At 41.4% G+C, this 21,850-nt stretch overlaps 1 protein-coding gene and 1 non-coding gene across 2 annotated transcripts; one reads left to right on the top strand and one right to left on the bottom strand.

The window, feature by feature from the left end:
* Positions 1-6,905: 6,905 nt before the first annotated feature.
* LOC147302507 (ETS translocation variant 5-like) lies at positions 6,906-15,539 on the top strand. Its single transcript, XM_086283355.1, has 13 exons — positions 6,906-7,047; positions 9,058-9,123; positions 9,215-9,299; positions 9,606-9,653; positions 9,736-9,786; positions 11,548-11,656; positions 11,766-12,026; positions 12,157-12,434; positions 12,604-12,666; positions 12,742-12,810; positions 13,160-13,311; positions 13,427-13,528; positions 14,043-15,539. The coding sequence occupies exons 2-13, from the start codon at positions 9,076-9,078 to the stop codon at positions 14,274-14,276; spliced, it is 1,500 nt and encodes a 499-aa protein (XP_086139481.1). The 5' UTR covers positions 6,906-7,047; positions 9,058-9,075; the 3' UTR covers positions 14,277-15,539.
* A 313-nt stretch (positions 15,540-15,852) lies between these two features.
* On the bottom strand, positions 15,853-15,971 carry LOC147302506 (5S ribosomal RNA). Its single transcript, XR_015127432.1, has one exon. It is a non-coding gene; the product is annotated as a 5S ribosomal RNA (ribosomal RNA).
* Between the last annotated feature and the right edge of the window lie 5,879 nt (positions 15,972-21,850).

Here is a 21,850-nt window from a genome sequence, read left to right as displayed (position 1 = left end):
ACAGAGAGAGAGAGCGACAGAATTTCTGTTATAAACTTCATTTTATGGAGGCACAGTGTGAGCACTCAGGTCGCATCAGAGCATCGGTGAGAGTGTGAGACCCTGCATCGTGACCTACCAACTTCTAACCTCTGCGAGTCAATCGTGCAGTTTGAGCAGGAGCTGAATAACGTGACTGAAAAAATCGCACAGTGTCTGCCCAGCTTTAGGTGTACTGTCGTCCGAGACTTGCACCGCAGTGTCGGCGTTTGTTTCCCTGTTGGCCATGCTTCTTGTTGTGGTCATCTGTTGTCTTCCGGTATTTTCTCCGCAAGCGACCTTTCCTCGACCAATGAGATGAGCGGTAATCTGAATTGTCATACTCGAATTGTCATAAGTGTGCTGTCAGCTCATTGGTCACAAAGCAGGAGAGGGGCTGGGAATTATGTTTTCAAATAAAGCGTTAATTCCATTAACATTTATAGACTACTTTTGATTCTCACTGTATTACGGGACAAAGTGCGTCCCTTATTATCTCAATACGGGACGTGTACTTTTGTTTCGAAATACGGGACGATTCCGTATTTTAAGGGACGGTTGGCAACCCTACCAGCAGGTGCCCAGACAACAACAGCAAAAAAACTGTCACCATGTCAGACAGCTATGGTTCGCTGATACACAGTACTGCGGATATGATGCAGGATGCTGATTTTACGATTTATTTAACTTCATCAACATCTGCCTGACCTGGGCTCAAAGTAGTGCCTTTACATTTGATACAGTGCTTTAATCCAACACTGGTAATGGTTTGCATTAATGGCTCTGTTACGCCCGTCTAGGGGTACAGGAACGTAACATAAGAGTTAAAAAAGGAAGTGACCCCGCCCCGGGCCCCAAAACCATACACAGAAAAACCAATTTCTTAGTGAACGGTGGTTTATTTGTCTACACTGAAAATGAAGCTCCGGGGTGAACAAAGGCCAAAATAACAAACAAAACAAGCTAAGTCAGGTGAGGAGGTGCTATCAAAAAACAGTACAAGGAAAAATAATAAGGCAGCTCACCCCTTCTGTTTCAGTGCTATTTACAATGTGCTATTTACAAGTGAAAACTAATGTACACACTATATACAAAGCTCGGTAAGTCACGAGAATCTCAAACAAATGTCACAGGTTTTGGAAGCCAGGGTCAGGTCTGCTGCTGCTGTCAGTGGCTGCCCCGGGACAACTGCTGGTGAGGGATTTTGAAAGCAACCACATGATCAGGGGACCAATCGGCAGCCGTCAGCTTATCCAATCAGGGACCTGCAGAGACTTAAAGACACAGACAGGACAAGAAACAGCCACCAAGACACTAATAATAGTGAATGATTTACTTATCCTTTATGGTAAATGGTAAATGGCCTGTATTTGTATAGCGCTTTTCTAGTCCCTAAGGACCCCAAAGCGCTTTACACAACCTGTCATCCACCCATTCACACACACATTCACACACTGGTGATGGCAAGCTACAATGTAGCCACAGCCACCCTGGGGCGCACTGACAGAGGCGAGGCTGCCGGACACTGGCGCCACCGGGCCCTCTGACCACCACCAGTAGGCAACGGGTGAAGTGTCTTGCCCAAGGACACAACGACCAAGACTGTCCGAGCCGGGGCTCGAACCGGCAACCTTCCGATTACAAGGCGAACTCCCAACTCTTGAGCCACGATAGTTGAATTATTATCTTTTAATAATAATTAAACGATACCTTTAGGGTTGCCAGGTAGGTTTAGGGTTTGGACAGTTTGTCCCTCTCCAATCTGTATTTTTCATTCTTTTTCACAATGTGTTTTCAGCCTTTTATGGACTTTCTGACCTTTGACTTTCTGGAGAAATGAGCTTGTGTCTAAATCCATTCATTAACATCAGCATATGTACATGATGACGATTAAAACATTTTTTTAAATAAAAAAATAAACAAACACAAGAAACAAAGCTAAATTGTTTCTTGTGTTTTGTAATTGTATTATAATTAACAACTAATTATAATACCAACTAATTAGGCTAATTGACAACAGCTCAGGAACATGATTGGGTATGGCCTCAGGAACACTTCCTTATCACTGTCTTTGAACACAGTTCACTGTGGCGTCCACAAACGCAGGTTGAGGTTGTATCATGCAAAAAAGAAGCCACAAACATGATCCAGAAACACTGCCGTCTTCTCTGAACCAAAGCTTGTTTAAAATTGACTAAAAGAAAGTGGAAAACTGTTCTGTGGTCAGATGAATCAGCACTTGAAATTCTTTTTGGAAAAAATGAAATCTGTGTACTCTGGACTAAAGACTAAAGGAACCATTTGCCTTGTTATCAGTGCTCAGGTCAGAAGTTTGTGTCTCTGGTGGTATGGAGGTACATGAGTGCCTGTGGAACTGGCAGCTTGCACATCTGGAAAGACACCTTAACCAGCATATACAGATTTTAGATCAACATTTGCTCCATTCAGATCACATCAAACTCAAAACGAGCTAATATTGCTCTTAAAATGATACAATGTCTCAATTTCAGTGTGTTATTTTCTTTTCAACTGTAATTAAAAGATGGGGTTACGTGACTTATCATTACATTTTTATTTTATTTACACTTTACAGTGTTCTGACCTTTTGAGAAGCGGGTTTGTCTTTGAATTTGTAATCTGTGAATTAATTTATTATTAAAGTGCAAAGTCAATGGTGTCAAAGGTGAATCTGAGCTGAGAGCTGCTAATAAGTGGTCAGTGCAGAGCAGCTGGCTTTTAGGGGTTTGTGTGCAAACGTTAGAAAGTTTAGGAGGAGCACAAAACTATGCAGGGAAAAACAATGTGATCTAAGATCTCTGGTTCTATGAGAGCTGAGGTAATTTATCACTCTATGAGGACTAAAGGATGTAGGCATGAGAGCCACCCAGTGGTTTAACAACTGCATTTCACATGACAGGAAATAAGTGTAGTAAAAAAGCTTTAAAACTGTGCGATTTAGTAAAAAAAAAAAAAAGAATATCCATACATCTCTGTCTTTTTTAATCCTGATATTTTGCCTTGTGATCTGTTTATGTAAAATTGACTAAATATTGTAAATCAGCATAATCCCTGAGAAGTAACTGATCCCATATTTAGAGCTAGTCAAAACAATAATTATTATACGGGTGTAATTTTACTTACAATACTTACCCGTTGCTGTAGGTCAAAATGGGGTGATAATTTATCATATGTGACAACTTCTGTTTCCCTAATAAATATACAGATAAAAAGGGAAAAAAGACATCAACACACAACTGGAACATTTGATAAGAAGCTTTAAGACTGCAGTGTGTAATTTCCTGTTCCAGGATATGTTCAACTATATCACGCTTGTTGATCTGCCAGAACGGAAGAATAAATTTTAAAAAAAATCTGTGATGTGATATTGTGCACAGTCGTAGACGTGCAGTGGCCGAGCAAACAGGAGACACTGCAAATCAGTAACAGAGCTGCTGAGCTCAGCTGATGTTTGAACTGGAACTTTTATCACACGCACAGATCCGTTCTGGCATCTCCCCACGCTGATCGAGCACTTTCTAAGTCGAATGCAAACAGTCGGCGCAGCCCTGCAAAAAAAAAAAAAAAAAAATCCACCTGAAGAGGTCAGTCAGTACGAAGCCATAAAATAAACATTTACACGCATTTTCACTGCTAGCAGATCAACATTAACCCTTTAATGCTGAACAGCTGCTCTTTCCTTCCTGTTGTTTGGATCCATTAATTGTAAAGTCGGTTTTATGTCATCAGCTCTGTCAAGTTCCTTTTTAATAAATACATAATAGATTTGGGACAAAAAGAGCACAGGGGAATAAAAGAATTACTAAATCTATATTCAGTGGGTGATGCAGTCTGCAGAACTTTAAGCAGAAAAATGCACAAACACCTTAGTAATATGCACTGATTTTTCTCCTAGGTAGACAGGAACACTGTATTTGTTTAGAGCAACATGTTGATAACTGCAGGGTTTGCAATGTTGTAGCTTTCCAAGCATTGTAAAGAGCCACCTGTTATTGTGGAGGTACTGTATGAGGGGATTTACCCTGTAATCATGTGGAATTTCTTTGGGTGATCACTCTGCAGCAGCAGGTAATGAAGTGGAATGAGATCAGAGTAGAATTAAAAGTGCAGCAAGGGCTCTGCCACCCACTGAGATGAATACTCTTCAAACAGTCATGTGCGATGCTGGATTAAACCCGTCGAACATTTGACAGTTTCCCAGTTTTTACAGGACTACTTAAATATCCTCAGTGTTACATGCAGTCCAGGTCACGGGAGTCTTTTTGAAGTCTTATCCCCACAAAAACACATATTCTGCGGTAGCTTCCAAAAACTGATGGATGTGCCTTCAAAAAAGAAATAAACTGTAACTGGGGCAATACAGGTAGCTGAGGAGGAACATGTGAAAGAACTGCATTAGGGTTGGGTACAGTTTTCGGTATTCCACAGTCCTGAGTAAGAAATGCTCTAAGTAACAAAGATTTGAAGCTTTTCTAGGGTTAATGGCCCTCAAAGCCAAATTTAACCTTTTCATACATGTTCAAGTGCTTTATCTATCTTGCATTCACACCTATGGACGATTTACAATCACTAGTTAACCTAAAATGCGGATTTTTGGGAGAATCCGGAGTACTGGGAGGAAACCCACATAACCACATGGAGTTTGTGCCGTCTCCACACAGAATGGGATGATAATGAGGCTGGGAGATAGGACCTACTGTACTTGCTGTGAACCAACAAAGCTATAAAGCCTTTTAGGGTCTTATTGTAAAACGACTGTTAGTCTGATAACCTGATGATGCTCCCCTGTGCCTGTGCTCACCTTTATAGTGAGTATAACATTGGTTCATCTTATTCCAGGCTGAAGCTAAGAGACACATTTTTTATTATTTCTTTGACTTTTTTTTGTTAAATTATTACATATGCAACCTCCCCCCCAAAAAACCCTTGTAATTGACTGTAAGGTTTAATAACAGTAACACTAAATATATGATCTACTCAGTGGTGGTTGTCGTTGTAGTTCCAATTGTAACATCATAAGAGAACAATAAAATTAAGGAAATCAATTATTATTACATGGCAAGTATTTCTCTCTCTTCTTGCTATAGTGTTTATTATGATCTGTGGCAGGAAAGATGATCTCATGAATATAACCTAGTTCGGGTGTCACACTCATTTTAAATGCAATTTCAGCAGTTTTTCTACTTGATAATGAAATGATGTTGTAGTCAGTGAAAGAAAATTTGTCAGCGTAACTCTTTGGGCTTAAATTGTGAAAAAATAGTGTAGAATTAAATATAGTAGATTGTGTATTACATTATTACTTTGGTGCAGCATGCATGGTCTAAAGATAAAGATCTCTTTATCTCTGAATTATGCCATATTCAGAAGTTTGCAGACGACACAGCCATCATGGGGTGTATCTGGGATGATCAGGAAGAGGAGTACAGAAGTCTGGTGAGGAACTTTGTCGCATGGAGTCACACAAACCACCTGCAACTCAACACCTCAAAGACTAAGGAACTGGTTGTTGACTTCGGGAGGTCCAGAGAAGGTCCACTGCCGGTTCAGATAGAGGGGGAGGAGGTGGAGGTGGTCAACAAGTACAAGTACCTCGGGCTGTGGGTGGACAATAAACTGGACTGGTCATGCAACACAGAGCACCTGTATAAAAAAGCCCAAAGCCGACTGTACTTCCTCAGGAGGCTGAGGTCTTTTAACATCTGCAGGAAGCTCCTGAGGATGTTTTACCAGTCGGTGGTTGCTGGAGTACTTTTCTATGCTGTGGTGTGCTGGGGGAGCAGCACAGCAAAGAAGGACTCATCCAGGCTGGAGAAACTGATCAGGAGGGCTAGCTCTGTGGTTGGCATGAAGCTGGACACTCTGGTGACAGTGGCAGAGAAAAGGACATTAAAGAAACTGATGGACATTATGAACAATGCTGGGCATCCTCTGCACACGGCCATTAACCACCAGAAGAGTCTGTTCAGTGACAGGTTGCTTCTCCCCAAGACAAGAACTAACAGACTTAAAAACTCCTTTGTCCCACACGCCATCAAACTGTTTAACTCCTCTCTGGAGGGGAGAGGGAGGGGAAACAGGAGGACAAAGGAGGGGGGAACAACTAAGCTGTAGTGCCTCTTCACCTCACTGTACAATACCTTGTGCAATACTTTTTGTAAATAGTCAACAGTGCAATAGACTCAATACTTGAAATGTGCAATTCACTTGTATTTTTATTTTTTATTCCTATTTATTCTATTTATCCCCTTTGTATATTTTATTTATATTGTCTCTGTATTTATATATGTGTGTGTATGTGTGTGTGTGTGTATATATATATATATATATATATATATATATATATATATATATATATATATATATAATATTCTGTAACTCTGTAACTTCTGTCGGTGCTGTGCTTTTTTGGAAATCGAATTTCCCAGAGGAACCCACCCGAGGGATATATGTGTGTGTGTGTGTGTGTGTGTGTGTGTGTGTGTGTGTGTGTGTGTGTGTGTATACGTGTGCATATATGCCCTGCTTCAAATTTTCTAAAGCTGCCAGGCATTATGTTTAACACCCCTGATTTAGTTGAAATCAGTAGGCTATATAATAAACCAGCAAAGGCATGCTTTTAGTGCTATTTTCATCATTATTGTTCCCGTGTAGAAGTTACAGATGACCTTGAATTTGGTTATTTATTTACCTGTTTACTTTATAAGACCTTAATTGCAGCGCTGGCACTTTAAGACAGTCCTGGTTTCATGAATGAAACGCAGCCATTCATAAAAAACAGCGGGGGCCGGGCCACAGAGCAGCCTCGATGACGATTGGCTCGCCTTCTGACTGACTCTGAGTTCCAGCCAATGGCAGGGCAGGAGATCGTTCGTTTTAGCCGCAACTATCAGAGTCCTTCATTGAGAAAAATCCACAGCCGAGTGATTAATCGAGGTGCTGCATGGGATGTAGGGGAGGAAATCTGCGACGAGTTCTGTTTTCACACTGCCAAGAAACTTCACTTACCGAGTGAGTCTTCTTCTTTTTGTTTTTATCTTACCGCTTTAGTAAAAGCTGGCGCCTGCTTGCCTTTAATTACATAAACACCAGATGCATGGTCGCGGGTTTTTTTTTCTTTGCTACAGGCTCCGAGGGGAGCACATAGGCGTTCAGAGGCTAACGCCATTTTCTTAAAAATCTAACTCAGCGCTGCGTTTATTCCCCGCGACCGTCTGCCTGCCTGCAGTGCGGCATTTCCGTCTGCAGCAGCCTTTTTTTCAGCTTGTTGGCGCCGGGAATCCTTCACTGTTTGTCTGTGGCGAAATTTCTCAATGGTGAGCGGGTGTCTCCCCCCCTCCTCCTCCTCCTCAGCCTCAGCCAGTATCGTGTTTCACTTCATTGAGAAAAACAAGGAGGACTCAACGAGCGTCACGCGAAACTCCATTCACAAATCTTTCACTTTAAGCGAGGATTTGTTGCTAACGTTAGCGGAGTTAGTTGGCGTGATTTCTCCTCGGTGGTGTTTGTAGTCACTGAAGCAAAGCCGAGTGACACACACACACACACTCACACACTAAATCGTTTGTGGAGGTTACTTTAACCGAAGACTAGACAAAACGTTACGCAACGTCGGGGGCTGACCTTTTCATCTCTTGAAATAGTTTTTCACTGTTTACTTTTGTCCCATATTTCACGAGCTTTAGTTGGACTCTTGAGCAGTTTGAGCCAGGTCAATAACCCCTTTTTTTTTGTTTGAAGAAACATTAAAAATGTAGAAATTTACAAAGCTTTGAAATCTGGTGTAGTTAAGAGGTGCAAAACATTGTTTAAAATAATGTCCCATATCTTTATCGCATATATACGTTTATCGGCTACTTTAGGTACACCAAGAAACCAGTTTGAGGTGATCTGAGCTTTATGACGTTGTGTTGTTCTGCTGGATGGGTACACTACGGTCATAATGGGATGGGTATGGCCAGCAATAAAGCTCAGGTAAAGTGTGGCATTTAACAATGCCCAGCTGGCACAAACTGCAGCACTACAACCAGTTATCTGGTCATCTGAATGTCACAGAAGAAATCAGGCAGCTTTCTCCCCCCCTTGTCTAATTATTGGTTAGCCTGTGCAAATTTTAGCCTGTTTCCTGGTGACAGGAGTGTCACTCGGTGTGGTCTTCTGCTGCTGTTGCCTGTCTGCTTCACGGTTTGAGGTGTTGTGCATTCAGAGATGCTCTTCTGGTTGTACCAAGTGGTTATTTGATTTATTTGTTTCCGCCTTATTAGATTGAAGCAGTCTGGTCATTCACCTCTGATCTCTAGCATAAACAGCCTTAGTAAACTCTAGAGGCGATTGTGCGGGGAAACCCAACAGTTCAGCAGTTTCTGATATACTCGCACCAACAACCATGCCACATTCAAAGCCACCTAACTTCCATTTCTTCCCCATTCTAATGCTCACTTTGAACTTCAGCTGGTCACCTTGACTGTGCCTAAATGCACTCAGTTGCAGCAATGTGATTAGGTATTGGCATTATTAGCTGAACAAGTAGTTTGTTTGTTTGTTTGTTTGTTTTTTTAAATGTTTCTTCTTTAATCCTATCTCTTGGCAAGCAAAGCATCAAACCATTTTAATTCCTGTCTTTTCAAACATAGCATTGTCATTCTTTGTACATATGCTTCTCTGTACGTCATTAAAGTTGGCACAGCACAGCCAAAGGAAAAGACGTCATGTTTTATTTGACTATTCAGCTGCTTTCTTTTCATTGCCTCAAATCAGCCTTTGAAGAGCGATTCCTCCCGCAGCTTCACGTCAGTTTATTCATGTCAGATTTGCGTACTGCAGATTGCATAATTCTTTCTGTGACAACGGGGCTTTTATAGCCACTGTAAACAAACATGCCAAGTCATGTGAAAGAGATGATGGTAGTATGGATGGAGGGGCTAGTCCTGTAGGGGGAAAAATAGACTACGATAGACTTGGATTTCTGCTTAATGACTCCAGTATGTTCAAAGTATATCACTTCCTCACTGCTCATCCCAGGGTGAAGACTCCTGCAACATGGAGGCCTTTTATGATCAGCAGGTTCCCTTTGTGGTCCCTGAGAGTGTGAGTTTGAAACGTTATGGTTTTATATTCTTATCTTTTTATTGTCTTGCTGCATGTGTGCTGAGTTTCATTCCTTTGCCCATTTCTGCAGAAATGTCACACACAGGAAGCAGCAAAGTGTCTCAGCGATAGGAAGAGGAAGTTCATGGACACCGAGCTGGCTCAGGACACAGAAGGTACATATAAAACTCAACTGCAGTTTCATAGTCAGTCTAACTTCTTGTGAGTGCCAGGATAACATCTGTCTGCTGGATACAAACAATGTGGGGAGAAATTATATTCATAAATTTGCTAATAGGATTATTTTTTTTTTCCCCTCCCCTGTTCTTTCAAGTGCCCCTCGTGGTCTTTGGTATTTCTTTAATAGGTCATGCTTCTCTGACAGTCTTATATAGGCCATTTGTTGTCATTAATTACATTTGAAATGTCAAATAATTGCGCCCACACACATTCTAACAAATGAATGTGAAACCATCTTCCAGATCTATTCCAAGACCTGAGTCGGCTCCAAGAAATATGGATCGCTGAAGGTGAGCATCCCACATTATACAAATGATGTGTGATAGTTGATGAGAGGGGTCCTTAAACGGCATGTCTTTTCCTCCCTCTCAGCTCAAGCTACCGATGACGAGCAGTTTGTCCCGGATTTCCAGTCCAATAACTGTGAGTACCTGCTTCTTCTTGGATGTTTGGAGAGATCACGATTTCAGGTTTTAGCAGTGGTGCGCACTATTTATGCACGAGAGTATTTTTGTGAGAGCTTTATGATGGGTCTGGAACTGAGCGTTGGAAGTTGGTCTTTAACGTGGAGTTGGACATAAGAGGGTTGGCACGTGTGATCACATTGCACTGTCAGCTGTTGGCTCTCATTTAGGATCTGTGCAGCTTCCTGCTCAAATGGATAAACTCCACTGAACTTACCAGATTGTGACTTGTGATCTCAAAGGTCATTGGTGTAAAACCAGTTGTTTACAGTGCTCTCATTCGTTGGTGTTTCCATTCACCTTGGAGCTTTGCCAGTTAAATGATAGTCGTCATGTACCAGAGGAAATGAGGCGAGATAAAAAAAAAAAAAAAAAAGTACTGTACTTAAAAGTGTTACAGATAACGCGGGCGATGAGGAAATGGTGCGTTTAGTGCTCCTGCCAAACACGTATTGCATATACTTATTGTTGCCGTAATCATAGCTGCTTCAACACAACGACTCCCCGTGCGGACAATAAAGCTGACGGAGACCGTGTCGTGGATGGAAACATTAGCGGCCTGGCGTCATCGGCGCAGCATACTGATGAGAATCTCTACAGATTCCTGGAAAGCTCAGATCAGATAGGGGTAGGTTTCCTTTCTTTCACAGACGCAGGAGTCGGGAGCAAACGCTGAAAGGGACGATAAAGGAAAAACTTTATGCTAAAGCCTGCATTGCAAACTGGAAGAGTGCAACTTAAAGATGTGCAGAGCTTGTCTATTTAATGTGAGGTGTCATTGCTACTAAATTATCAACATGAGCAGATAAGAGTTAGGAGGGAAATATTCAGGGTCTGAAGCGCTGGCGGTAAACTCTAATTTGGATCTGAAGCCGTTCTGCCACACCAGCAGGCAAATGTTTCCACCAAAGCTGCCATTTAATAGGTCTCGAGTGTGTTTTGGTTATGGAAGTGCTGCTTCAACAAACACATTATTTTCCCAACCAGTGTTCCCAGAGGTAATGTTGCGTAATCCTAACTGTCTAACCATTACGCTCACCAGGGATCCAACACTAGGCAGTTGGAGGCAAATTAGGAGTGTGAGACTTGTGTAACTGTGCAAAAGATGAACTGATGATGATGAAGTCAATTAAAATGCCTTGGCATTGAATAGGGACAGAACATTCAATTTTACTCATTTGAGACAGCAAAAAACACAGTTTTGAGATAAAGACTGACTGATGTTCATATACTTGTAATACCGGGGGGGGAATAAATAAATTTTAGGATATTGGAAGTTAAAGAACTGAAGTAACACAGGTGGGGGAAAATCAACAATTAGATGACCCCTGTGAGCAAGCACTTGGTGACAGTGGGAAGTAGAAACTCTCTTTTAACAGGAAGAAACCTCCAGCAGAATCAAACTTGGGGAGGGGTGGCCATCTGCACTGAGGCATTGGGGTTGAGGGGAGGGCAACAGGACAGACGAGACACTGTGGAAATGCAAAGTGTTGTACAGAGACACTGTGTTGAGTAGAACACTGCATCATGGGAAGCCCTGCGTAGCCTTAGCTTATCACCTGATTCTGCCTGAACTATGAGCTTTATCAGAAAGGAAAGTTGTTGTTGTTTTTTTTAAAAGACTAATCTTTGAAGCAGTCCACTTGGCCATCTAATGTAAGGGTGTTCATTCCATGCTCTGCAAACATGTATGTATTATTTGCCTGTGTGTTTTTTGCAGTGATGTTTCATGGACTGGCCGCCAGCAAAGTGAAGCGTGAACCCAGTCCGTCCAAAGACTTCTCTCCCTGCAGAACGCCTCAGGCTGACATGTGCCTTTACAGCTACAGGTAACCATTCATGTTTTTAAACCTGTGTGTGATATACTGCAATACTACCACCACCACACACCTGGCAGACAGAACTTTTGGATGATGTGTTTTTATCTGGTCTCCTTAGTGCCTGTGAGCCCGCTCCGACTCCATCCTCCACACCTGCAGTACAACAACGTGGCTCCATCCACCCTACTGGACCTCCACCTTTACAGAGGCAGTTACAGCCATCTACCCCTCAGCTGACCAACAACTGCTCCCCAAACCACACTCCTGCCCTTAGCCCCTCCCACCTCCGCAACCTTCCACAGGCCAATCAAAGCCAGCAGTTTGCTATGCCACATCCTCCCATCGGCTCTTCCAGTGTGTCGTTCAATGCAGAACAAAGGTAAGCTTTAAAATAAATCTATATATATATATACATACACACACACACACACACACACACATGCGCGCGGTTTAAGCTGGAAGCGAATGAGCTTCAAACCTTTAAACATCCACTTCTTTCCACACTTCAGGTTCCAGCGGCAGTTGTCGGATCCCTGCCTGTCTTTCCTTCCTCCAAAGAAGACCGCAAACACGCCATACCACCCCGCCATCCATGACGGGAGGCCAATGTATCAGCGCCACCTTTCAGAGCCTCTGGTTCCCCACGCTCCCCGGGGTTTTAAACAAGAACTGGTGGACCCGAGATATCCAGAGCCAGGGCCTCCTACGTCAGGTCTGGCACGTCCTCAGACTGCCTTCAACCATGTCACAATTAAACAAGAGCCAAGGGACTTTGGCTATGACTCGGGTATGTTACCCTTAGTGTGGCGACGGCATCTGAATAAAATGTATTCACGTCTGTTAGGGTAACAGGCAGTCTTGCCATAGGTGAAACATTCAAATAACTACAGGCCTAGGCTCAGACACTTTACATTTGCTTGCAGTTTATGAAGAATTGTGACTTTTGTGCCTTTCAGAGGTTCAAACATGCCAGCCGTCATCCTTTGAGAAGTCTGCTTTGTACCAAAATAACAGTGCAGGTGAGTTTGTGTCCTGGGTTTAAAAATGCCTTTTCATGCTGCCACAGCCTTTTTACTCTATTCTTTGCTCCACAGGATTTGGTCCAGACAGAGAGCAGTGTCTGTACTATGATGACACCTGTGTTGTGCCGGAAAGGCTGGAAGGTAAGACACGGACTTCCAAAACATCCTTGTTAACACTTAGTGTATAAGACAAAGGAGGGAAGGACAATATCATTTAAGGCAGTGTGCTGTGAGTTGGCGGTATTGTATACACCAGGTTGAGTATTCTGTTTCTAATGTTGTAACTATGTTCTGTCCAATGAGATGTGATTTTAAAAAAAAAAAAAAAAAAAAAAAAGCATAATTTATTTATTTATTTATTTTTTAAATGAGCAAACGATCAAGAAATTGGTTTTAAAAAAAACAAAAACAAAACAAAACAAAAAAAAAAACAACCAACCAACAAAACAGCACAAAAGCAGGAAAGGTGACTTCTGCGTGTCTTCACCAGGTAAAGTGAAACAGGAGGGTCTGCCGTACCAGCGCCGTGGCTCCCTGCAGCTGTGGCAGTTCCTGCTCACACTCCTGGACAACCCAGCCAATGCACACCTGATCATCTGGACGGGGCGAAACATGGAGTTCAAGCTGATTGACCCCGAAGAGGTCAGCTACTGCATACCTAATGTGGAACTTTGAGAAGCTTAATATTCTTAAGACTGGGGAAAAACAACATTTTAAAGCCATATATAAATTTTTCCCTCCCCCATCATGTTTTTAGGTGGCTCGGCTCTGGGGGATCCAGAAGAATCGACCTGCCATGAACTACGATAAGCTGAGTCGCTCGCTGCGGTACTATTATGAAAAGGGCATTATGCAGAAGGTAAAGGCAGTTCATGTTCCACTTGAGTCTTCCTTTACTCCTATGTTGTTGTAATCACAAACTATTTAAAAAAAAAAACAAAAAACTAGCTATTGGGCTCTTACACTGAAGCACTGAGTTTCTGACCTCTTATTTCTAATCTTAGCCTCTAATGAAGCACATCTGGAAGCCATCCAGTTTAATGTTTTGAGGTTATTTTTTTTATATATATATATATATTAAAGGCATTTATTTATTTGTTTTTTTTGTGTGTGTTGTTGTACCAGGTTATTAAACATCATCAGTGTTGTTTTTTTTCTGCTGTTTTGGTCATTTAAACACTGAAGTCCATGGAGACTGACTCGCTGTTTAAACCAGCCTCAAGTGGCCGTTAGAGAAACTGCAGTTTTCTGTCCTCAACATTTTGTCATCAATTTCCAAATTTTTGAGAGATTACTTTTGTTTGATTATTATTATTTATTTATTTATTTATTTATTTATTTATTTTAAATTTCTCAACTCAAACTCTTTGCAGGTGGCCGGTGAGCGGTACGTCTACAAGTTCGTGTGCAACCCCGAGGCACTTTTCTCCATGGCTTTCCCAGACAATCAGAGGCCAAGTCTCAAGCCTGACCCGGATGCTGTCCTACCTCCCAGCGAGGACGAAGGCTCCCACCTCCCCAGCTATGAAGATGACGGGCCTTATCTGGCTGAAGGAGTGGAGCAGTGCATCCAAAGACTGGGCCTCCCTGACGGCTACCCGTACTAGACTCCACAGCCTGGCAGCTGAATTATTTTTAACACGATGTAACCTATATTTACGGAGCAGTGTTTGAGAATTTTTAGTATGTACCTACGTTATCTGTCACAAAGACGCAGCATTTGAAGAAGTTAATTTCACAAAAAACAAATTATTATTAAGCCAGAAAGCTAACAAAAAAATAACTGATGGTTAAACTCAGAAAATGGGGAAAAAAACTCATCGTAGTTCTGATTTGGTTTCACGTATTATAATATTCTAAAAATACCTGGAATTTTAAGATTAGTTTACATTTGAGCAGTCAATAAGATTACAACATGTATCTAGAAGGGGAAGGCTTTACTTTACTTGGGAGACTTGTGATGGGTAAAATGGTATTGAGTCAGGTTTGTTGGGTGGGATAGGCAGTTGTAGCAAAATGAGGCTGGTTAAATTACAATGACAGTTTTATTTTTTGTAAAAACTGCATCGGTCCTGAAATATTCCAGCTTCTTGTAAAATTGTGATGCTCAATATTTTTTTCCCAAGCTTTTTTTTTTTTTTTTTTTTCCCTTCAAAATGCTCCATTTTTATCTTTAAAATTCTTTTTGTTAGTGACAGTGCTCTTGATGCCAGTTGTATTTTTTTGTAGCATGGCCATCTTTGTAGTCCTCTTGCTTGTGAACTCTGGGATTTGTATTACAACCAAAGTATCTCAAAGCCATGGCAGTCCTTTACTGTTTCTGTTTTAAACTGCTTGAAAGGGACTGACTTGTATTTTCAGACCTATGAATTATCCTATAAACATCTGTTTGAAATGTTTTGTGTTCCTCTTCTTGTTTTCAAAGCTGATATTTTTTGGCTTTCTATGGACTCGTAAGTTTTTCCTATTGCTGTTTTTGACAAAGGTACTGCTTCTATTTTTGATTCAGTGATACTCTGATGCGAATAATAAGCATGGACTTTCTTATGAATGCATCAGCAGTTCATGTCCTCGGATAGTTTTCTGCATTTTGTAGAGTTTATTTGCTTCGACATGTAGAAAAAAAGTGTATAATTATATATGGATATATTTTTGCAAAAGGCTGCGATTTGTCCTGTTGAAGTATTTCTTCAGCCTTCCAAGGATTTACCCATGAACTCCTGGAGCTAGATGGTGGATGTAAAGGTATATTTTGCTATCTGATCACATGGTTGTATAACATACTGACACTGGTCTCTCTTCTGCCCTTGGATTCTGTTATTCGTGCCTTCTGTTGATCTTTACTGATAAAATAAACTATTTTACTCTTTTCTCTCGCCTCAGTTCATTATTTCAAAACTACTACCACGTGAAGAAAAGAGAAAGTCTCCCCTGAGAACGCAGCAGCGCCCTCTGCAGTTTGTTTAGAAGTGCAAAAGCTTTGCAAGACACACTAACCATCCTATTAGAAAATGAGCTAAAAGAGGGCCTCAGATTAGTTTCTATATTTAAACTGTCATTTGTATTATTTCAAAACAAAATACCGAAATATTAAGTGATGTCCTTGTTATCATAGTATTCCTTGATGCTATCTCCACTGAGTGAGCAGCGGCGCCCTCTGCAGTTTGTGTGTGGAAGTGCAAAAGCTTACAGCACCTGGTATTCCCAGGCGGTCTCCCATCCAAGTACTGACCAGGCCCGACCCTGCTTAGCTTCCGAGATCAGACGAGATCGGGCGTGTTCAGGGTGGTATGGCCGTAAGCGAGAAAGCGATTCGGAAAAAGCCTTTTTATACATGCGGTGACGACACACATACCCTTACATTTTGATCTTCTATATATAAGTTAAAGTCTCCAAACGACAAGAGCTGCTGTTCATCTTTGTTCTTACAGGCATGAACAGTTACATTTCTGCGCATTTGCATCTATTTTCTGTCTTTAATGAGAATATCAGTTTTCCATCTTGTGTTCCAGATAAATCAGTTTAATTCTAAGATTGCATTTCTACAAAAAAACTGCAGAGGGCCCTGATGCTCACTCAGGGGAGACAGCTTTAGTAAATACTTTAGTAATTTACAAAACTTCTGTAAGTGCTGCTTTTATATTTTGTGTAAAACTAATAACTAGGGATGGGTATCGTTTAGGTTTTATCCGATACCGGTGCCAAATCGGTACTTTTGAGACGGTGCCGGTGCTCAAACGGTGCTCAAACCGGTGCTTAAAGAATGGAGAACACAAAATTGGTCCAAAAACCTCTCATGTTCAGCTGGTTTTTTGTAAAAAGATAACAATGTTAGCCTTTTCTGCAGCTATGGGGCATATATGGCATCACTCTTGGCTGGAAGCAGTGCTTAAACAATGAAAAAAACACAAACTTTGTCCTAAACCTCTCATGTTTAACTGTTTTCCGCTTTTTCTTTGGTCATTTTAGCCTTTTTGGCCAGGGTGAAGTTAGTATCTTCCATCAAACAAGAAGACAGCCGCATGTAGCTATGATGATGTTTGCTAGTTCACCTTACATGCATTAATGTAATAACGTGGTGAGCCTACTCAACGTAAATTACACACGAACAACATGAAGCTACTCACGCAGAAAAGAACGGCTGCTGCTGCCACCATCATCCGTCATCATTTCTGCTACACTGGCAGGGCTAGGGGCCAGGACTCTCCTCTTTGTGTTTTTGGGGGATGTCGCATAACAGGCAACCCACCCGCAGTAGATGTGCACGGTGTGAGGTCTCGCAGCAAGCTATCAAATACGGCGCATTTCTCGGCTTTTAATGCGTCGCCAGGTGTTTCATCGGATTTGAGGAGTTACCTCCTTTGACAGTATCACAGTATCAGCTTAAAGCACTTGTTGCAGGCTGCTGAGTTTGCATATTTTGCTGTGAAGTACAGCCAGACTTTTGACCGCTTCGCCTTGGACATTTTTAATCTGTAGCTCTGCTCTAAAAGAACGTACGTACCTGGGCCCGCCTACTATCCTCGGAAACGTAAAATGATTGGCTAGAATCAAAAGTGTATCACAGCTTAGGAAAAAAAAGCACCGAAATAAAGCACCGAAATGTGCGCTGCTTTCGGTCTGGTTACTACCGTTTATGTCAGAACCGGTGCCATCATGGCACCGGACACCGGTACCCATCCCTACTAATAACTACATACAGACATAAAATAATATAAAATCCCCAAAATAAAATAACAATTTGAAAAAATCTTTACAATACAAATGATACAAAGTCGTGAACCACTGAAGTGGTCTGTAGCTTCCTCCTGTTTTCACTTCTGTGCAATGACCCTCAGTGATGATGTCCACTCTACTCTAATAAAATTCTCTGGAGCAGCAGCTAAAGGATCTAAAGGATGCTGCTATAACTGCTGTGATTGTGATATTTTTCCACATTCACTGAAATCTGCCATGTTCTGTCATAATTATAATTACTGTTATATTACTTAAACTCAACAAATTCTTAAGAAACATTTCCAAAGCAACATCATGAGAATGATCTTTAAAGATCACAGCAAAGCTGCTCTCATTAACAGCAACATTGCAAGTGTAGAGATTGAAGGTTGAAGATGGTCAGTGAAGGAAATTCTGTGAAACCTCAGATTGGCTGCAGTGAGTTAAAATAGTGGCTAGGTGACTAAAAAGCACCTGCACATCTGATCAGTTTTAAATTGGAATATTTATCTGAAATGAAATCAGTGCAAGTCATCTCTATATGAGATATGCAAATTAATTATACAAAATATCCATGAGAGGAAAGTTCACCAACTGACGATGTCATATAATGCAGTATCTGGAAGGTGAAATAGTTTTTATGTAGCGAGTAAAAGCCACCGAGTAACCGCTAAGGGCCTCTATACTACTCGTGCAAACTTTCAGGCCCAAAGCTCTTACAGGTACAAGCCCAGAATAAACGGGACATGAGGGTCAATATCAGTCAAATACGTCAAATTCGGATCAGTGACGTCCGAAGCTTCATTTAGAACCTAACTGCTTCGGTGTCTGATTCCCTGGTTTATAAGGAAGTGAATCATTCGCGAGATTTGTGGAGTATTTTGATGGTGACAAATAGTGAACCACTGATATTTCTACTGAAAGATTTGGAGCCAGTGAGGAATAGAGGAGGTTCTGTTGTGTGGGAGTATTTTGAGTTGATTTTGGTCAATCGGGTGGGTTTTCCTTCTTTGTGTCAGTGGCGTGTCTAGAAAATTTTTGTTGGGGGGGCCAGGTAGGGGCAAAGATTTGGAGAAGGGTGGCAGATGTAATTGTCAGATAATGTTAAAAACAGTTCTACCAACCGTTAACCATAATTCAATAACCCTATAAACCTAATAAGCGAATGCGCTTTTAACTCTTATTAGAATGAGATTTTAACCACTACGGTGCAAAGTTTTTAGATACTGTGTTGATAAAGTACAAGAGATACAATCAGTTCTTTTTCAGTGTTTATTCAGCAGTCAAGGACATCAATATTTGCATAGTATTTTTACTGACATGTAGTGCACATATGTTTTGGGCAAAAACATCTTTTAATATTAAAATACGAACATTTTAACATACAATTGGCAAATTAGGCCTGGGGGGGCACAGGCCACCCCGCTGGACACGCCACTGTAAACGAGTAACGTATGAAGCACTGATCCCTATATAAAGTGCATTACAGTCAGTGTTGGGGAGGTTACTTTTAAAATGTATTCCATTACAGAATACAGAATACATGCCCCAAAATGTATTCTGTAACGTATTCCGTTACGTTACTCAATGACAGTAACGTATTCTGAATACTTTGGATTACTTAATATATTATCATGCATTTTTACAACAACGTGAATGTACTATTGCTGTGTGATTTATTACTATTACTGAAGGTCCGCGGCTCCGAACTGTAGTAAAGGGACCTCTGACTAATATGTCGGGTTCGTGTCGGGCTCGTAGCCGAAAAATAGCTTTACTTTGTTGTCTGGGTCAACTTTGCTAGCAGAGACAGAGAGAGGCATTGAAAGACTGCTCCAACTGAACTTATTGTTTCGGAGGAAAACACGAACACGGTGTACAGTCGAGTCTAAATAGCTTACTTACAGCTGGGCTCGTCAGGCTCTCTGTTTGGCTGCAGTGGTTATTATTATATTTACATGCTTCCAGCTCCCGTTTCTGCTCGATGACAGCTCGTACTTTTCCTTTTTCTCCCTCCCTCGCTCACAGACACATAACGTGTATGGCAGTCCATTCTCCCTGCAGCACGGACTACACTGCCCATGATGCTACATTCTTTAGAGCTATGCTTGTAGCATTCTGCCTGTTAGCTTAGCACAACAACAACAACAAAAAGGCCTCTCTCACCCAGGAAACACACAGAGAGAGAGCGTCACCCTGTAACCATGGCAACCATAACGCTGCCGCCTGGAACAACAGAACGTAGCTGTCAAACAAAACCCAAACAGTCCTGACCCGCGACAAAATGAAACAGGAAAGTACCGCAGTGTAATCCATTTATTTCAACAAAGTAACTGTATTCTGAATACCACCTTTTTAAACGGTAACTGTAACGGAATACAGTTACTTATATTTTGTATTTTAAATACGTAACGGCGGTACATGTATTCCGTTACTCCCCAACACTGATTACAGTAATCCAGCCGAGTGCTAACAAAGGCGTGGATAACTGTCTCAAAGTGCTGCTGTGAAATAAATGTCTTTATTTTATCAGCTGCCTGAGCTGAAAGAAGCTTGATTTTACCACTGCCTTAATCTGGCTGACAAGCTTCAGGTCAGAGTTCACTTTGACCTCCATGTTTGTCACAGCTGGTTTAACGTACTGTGTCAAGGTATCTAAATACACATTGGGGGTCTCAGTAGGGCTGCCAAGAGATTTGAGCCCTGGTGGAGGAGACCTTCTCAATAAAAAAGTGTTTAAAAAAACGTTTACAGGCTGCAGTCAGTATGTGGTGCACTAAGAACAGAGTTAATGGTTTTAAATAAAACATGCAGGTTGTGACAGTTTGATGAAATAATGTCAGATAAGTGTTGTCTTTTGGTATCTTTTACAGGTTTTTGATATTGATGCCAACAGTCCTTTAGCATCTGGAATGACACTTGTAGCTTGTTTCCATTCACGCTCAGCTCGACAGCACTTGCGTCTGACAGCCTTCAGCCAGGGGTCAGATTTAGTTTTAGGCTGCCTGGTTCTTAACGGAGCCACAGTGTCCAAAGCAATCTGGTAGGTGGAATAAAACCATGAGCTCAGTTCCTCAGTCTGGCTGCACAAAAGCTCCGGGATTTTACAGTTCTGCTTAAAAACTGTTAAAAACTGCTCAGCAGTGGACGGGTCAAAAATACGACAGCGGCGAGCAGCAGCGCGGTTTAACTGAGGTACGGGCAAGAGGAACTTGAAGCATCACAGGACTGTGGTCAGAAAACACAGCATCACAAATCTCTACGTTAAAAACAGAAACAAACAGAAGAACCATGAGATAAAACAAGATCAAGTGTGTGTCCATGTTCATGTATGGGACTGACTGAATAGCACAAAGTTAGAATGCTTAGTCTGTTTTTTAGGCTATTTCACAATATGAAAATAAATAACTTATTAAAACAGATCATATACACATCCAATAACTAAGTGAAAATGATTGTTTTTGTTTTTTTATTTGCTAATCAAAGTGTCAGTGCAGTCAACCATCGTTTTTGTCCTCGTGCATTAGTTTTGATTTAGTTATCAAGTAAAATTTAATAGTAATTTTTTTACTTTGATTTTTGGGATGTAGGATGATCATTTTCATTTCTGTCTAACGCTGTGACATCTTCTTGTTCCAGCATGATTTCTTTCTCATTGACATTTGATGGGTTTTCAAGGTGTTCCATTAACATTACATCTTATTTATTTTAATTTTATATGTGCGTGACTTGGAGCATGAACCAGAAATATGCAAGCCTCATGGAGGTTTTTTGTCTCTAAATGATCAAAATTAAAAATCTCAGTATCATCGGGACCTCATCCATCTAGTCGAGGAGCTGACCGCGGTCTAGACTACACTAAGCAGCAGCAGTGTACTCCTAGTATGTACAATGCATCACTATGAGACATATTAACAACTTTGAATGATGGGGTATGAAGTGAGAGGCATTTAATGAACTGGAAGTGCTTCTCTGAGCCCTCACACACCCAAGACAGATTAGGAAGAGAGGGGAACCACCTTGCTGCATGAGTAGCTACGCGGTCAGGTTGACTTCCACATGGTTTGCTGGGGACGCTGCCAGGGAGGAGAATGTCAATTTTAAAAGAGCGTCTCGTTCCTCTGGCAGGGCTGGACTGGGACAAAAAATCGGCCCGGGCATTTTGACTAGAGACCAGCCCACCAGGTATTATAGGAAAAACCATAAAGCCTTTGAAAGAAAACAAACGCTGTTGTCACAGTGATGTACACTGTCTTGTTGGTATATATGCGTCAGTCTAATAAACTTAAACCTACACCATCCTCCCTATTCTGGTATTCTAAACAGTACCCGAAAGTAGACTGCTTGGTCGAGTTAAGCTCCTGAACTATCTACAACACATGGTGAAAACCTGAAATTAAGACAGAGAAGACTAGAGGTGAGACATGATCATTACTGATTACTGATGACAGATTTACATATATTT

Source organism: Aulonocara sp. 'chitande type north' Nkhata Bay, linkage group LG23 (assembly GCF_057382095.1).
Source record: "Aulonocara sp. 'chitande type north' Nkhata Bay isolate Kocher_YH1m ecotype deep benthic linkage group LG23, A_spYH_male_GT1.1, whole genome shotgun sequence".
NCBI classification, from domain to species: domain Eukaryota; kingdom Metazoa; phylum Chordata; class Actinopteri; order Cichliformes; family Cichlidae; genus Aulonocara; species Aulonocara sp. 'chitande type north' Nkhata Bay.
This window is presented reverse-complemented; position numbering and strand designations above follow the sequence as displayed.

Excerpts from the sequence above, each read along its gene's own strand:
- LOC147302507 (XM_086283355.1), top strand. The coding sequence starts at position 9,076 with ATGGAGGCCTTTTATGATCAGCAGGTTCCCTTTGTGGTCCCTGAGAGT. Across the intron at positions 13,312-13,426 it reads AGCTGATTGACCCCGAAGAG|GTGGCTCGGCTCTGGGGGAT; the intron begins GTCAGCTACTGC and ends TCATGTTTTTAG. Across the intron at positions 13,529-14,042 it reads AAAAGGGCATTATGCAGAAG|GTGGCCGGTGAGCGGTACGT; the intron begins GTAAAGGCAGTT and ends AACTCTTTGCAG.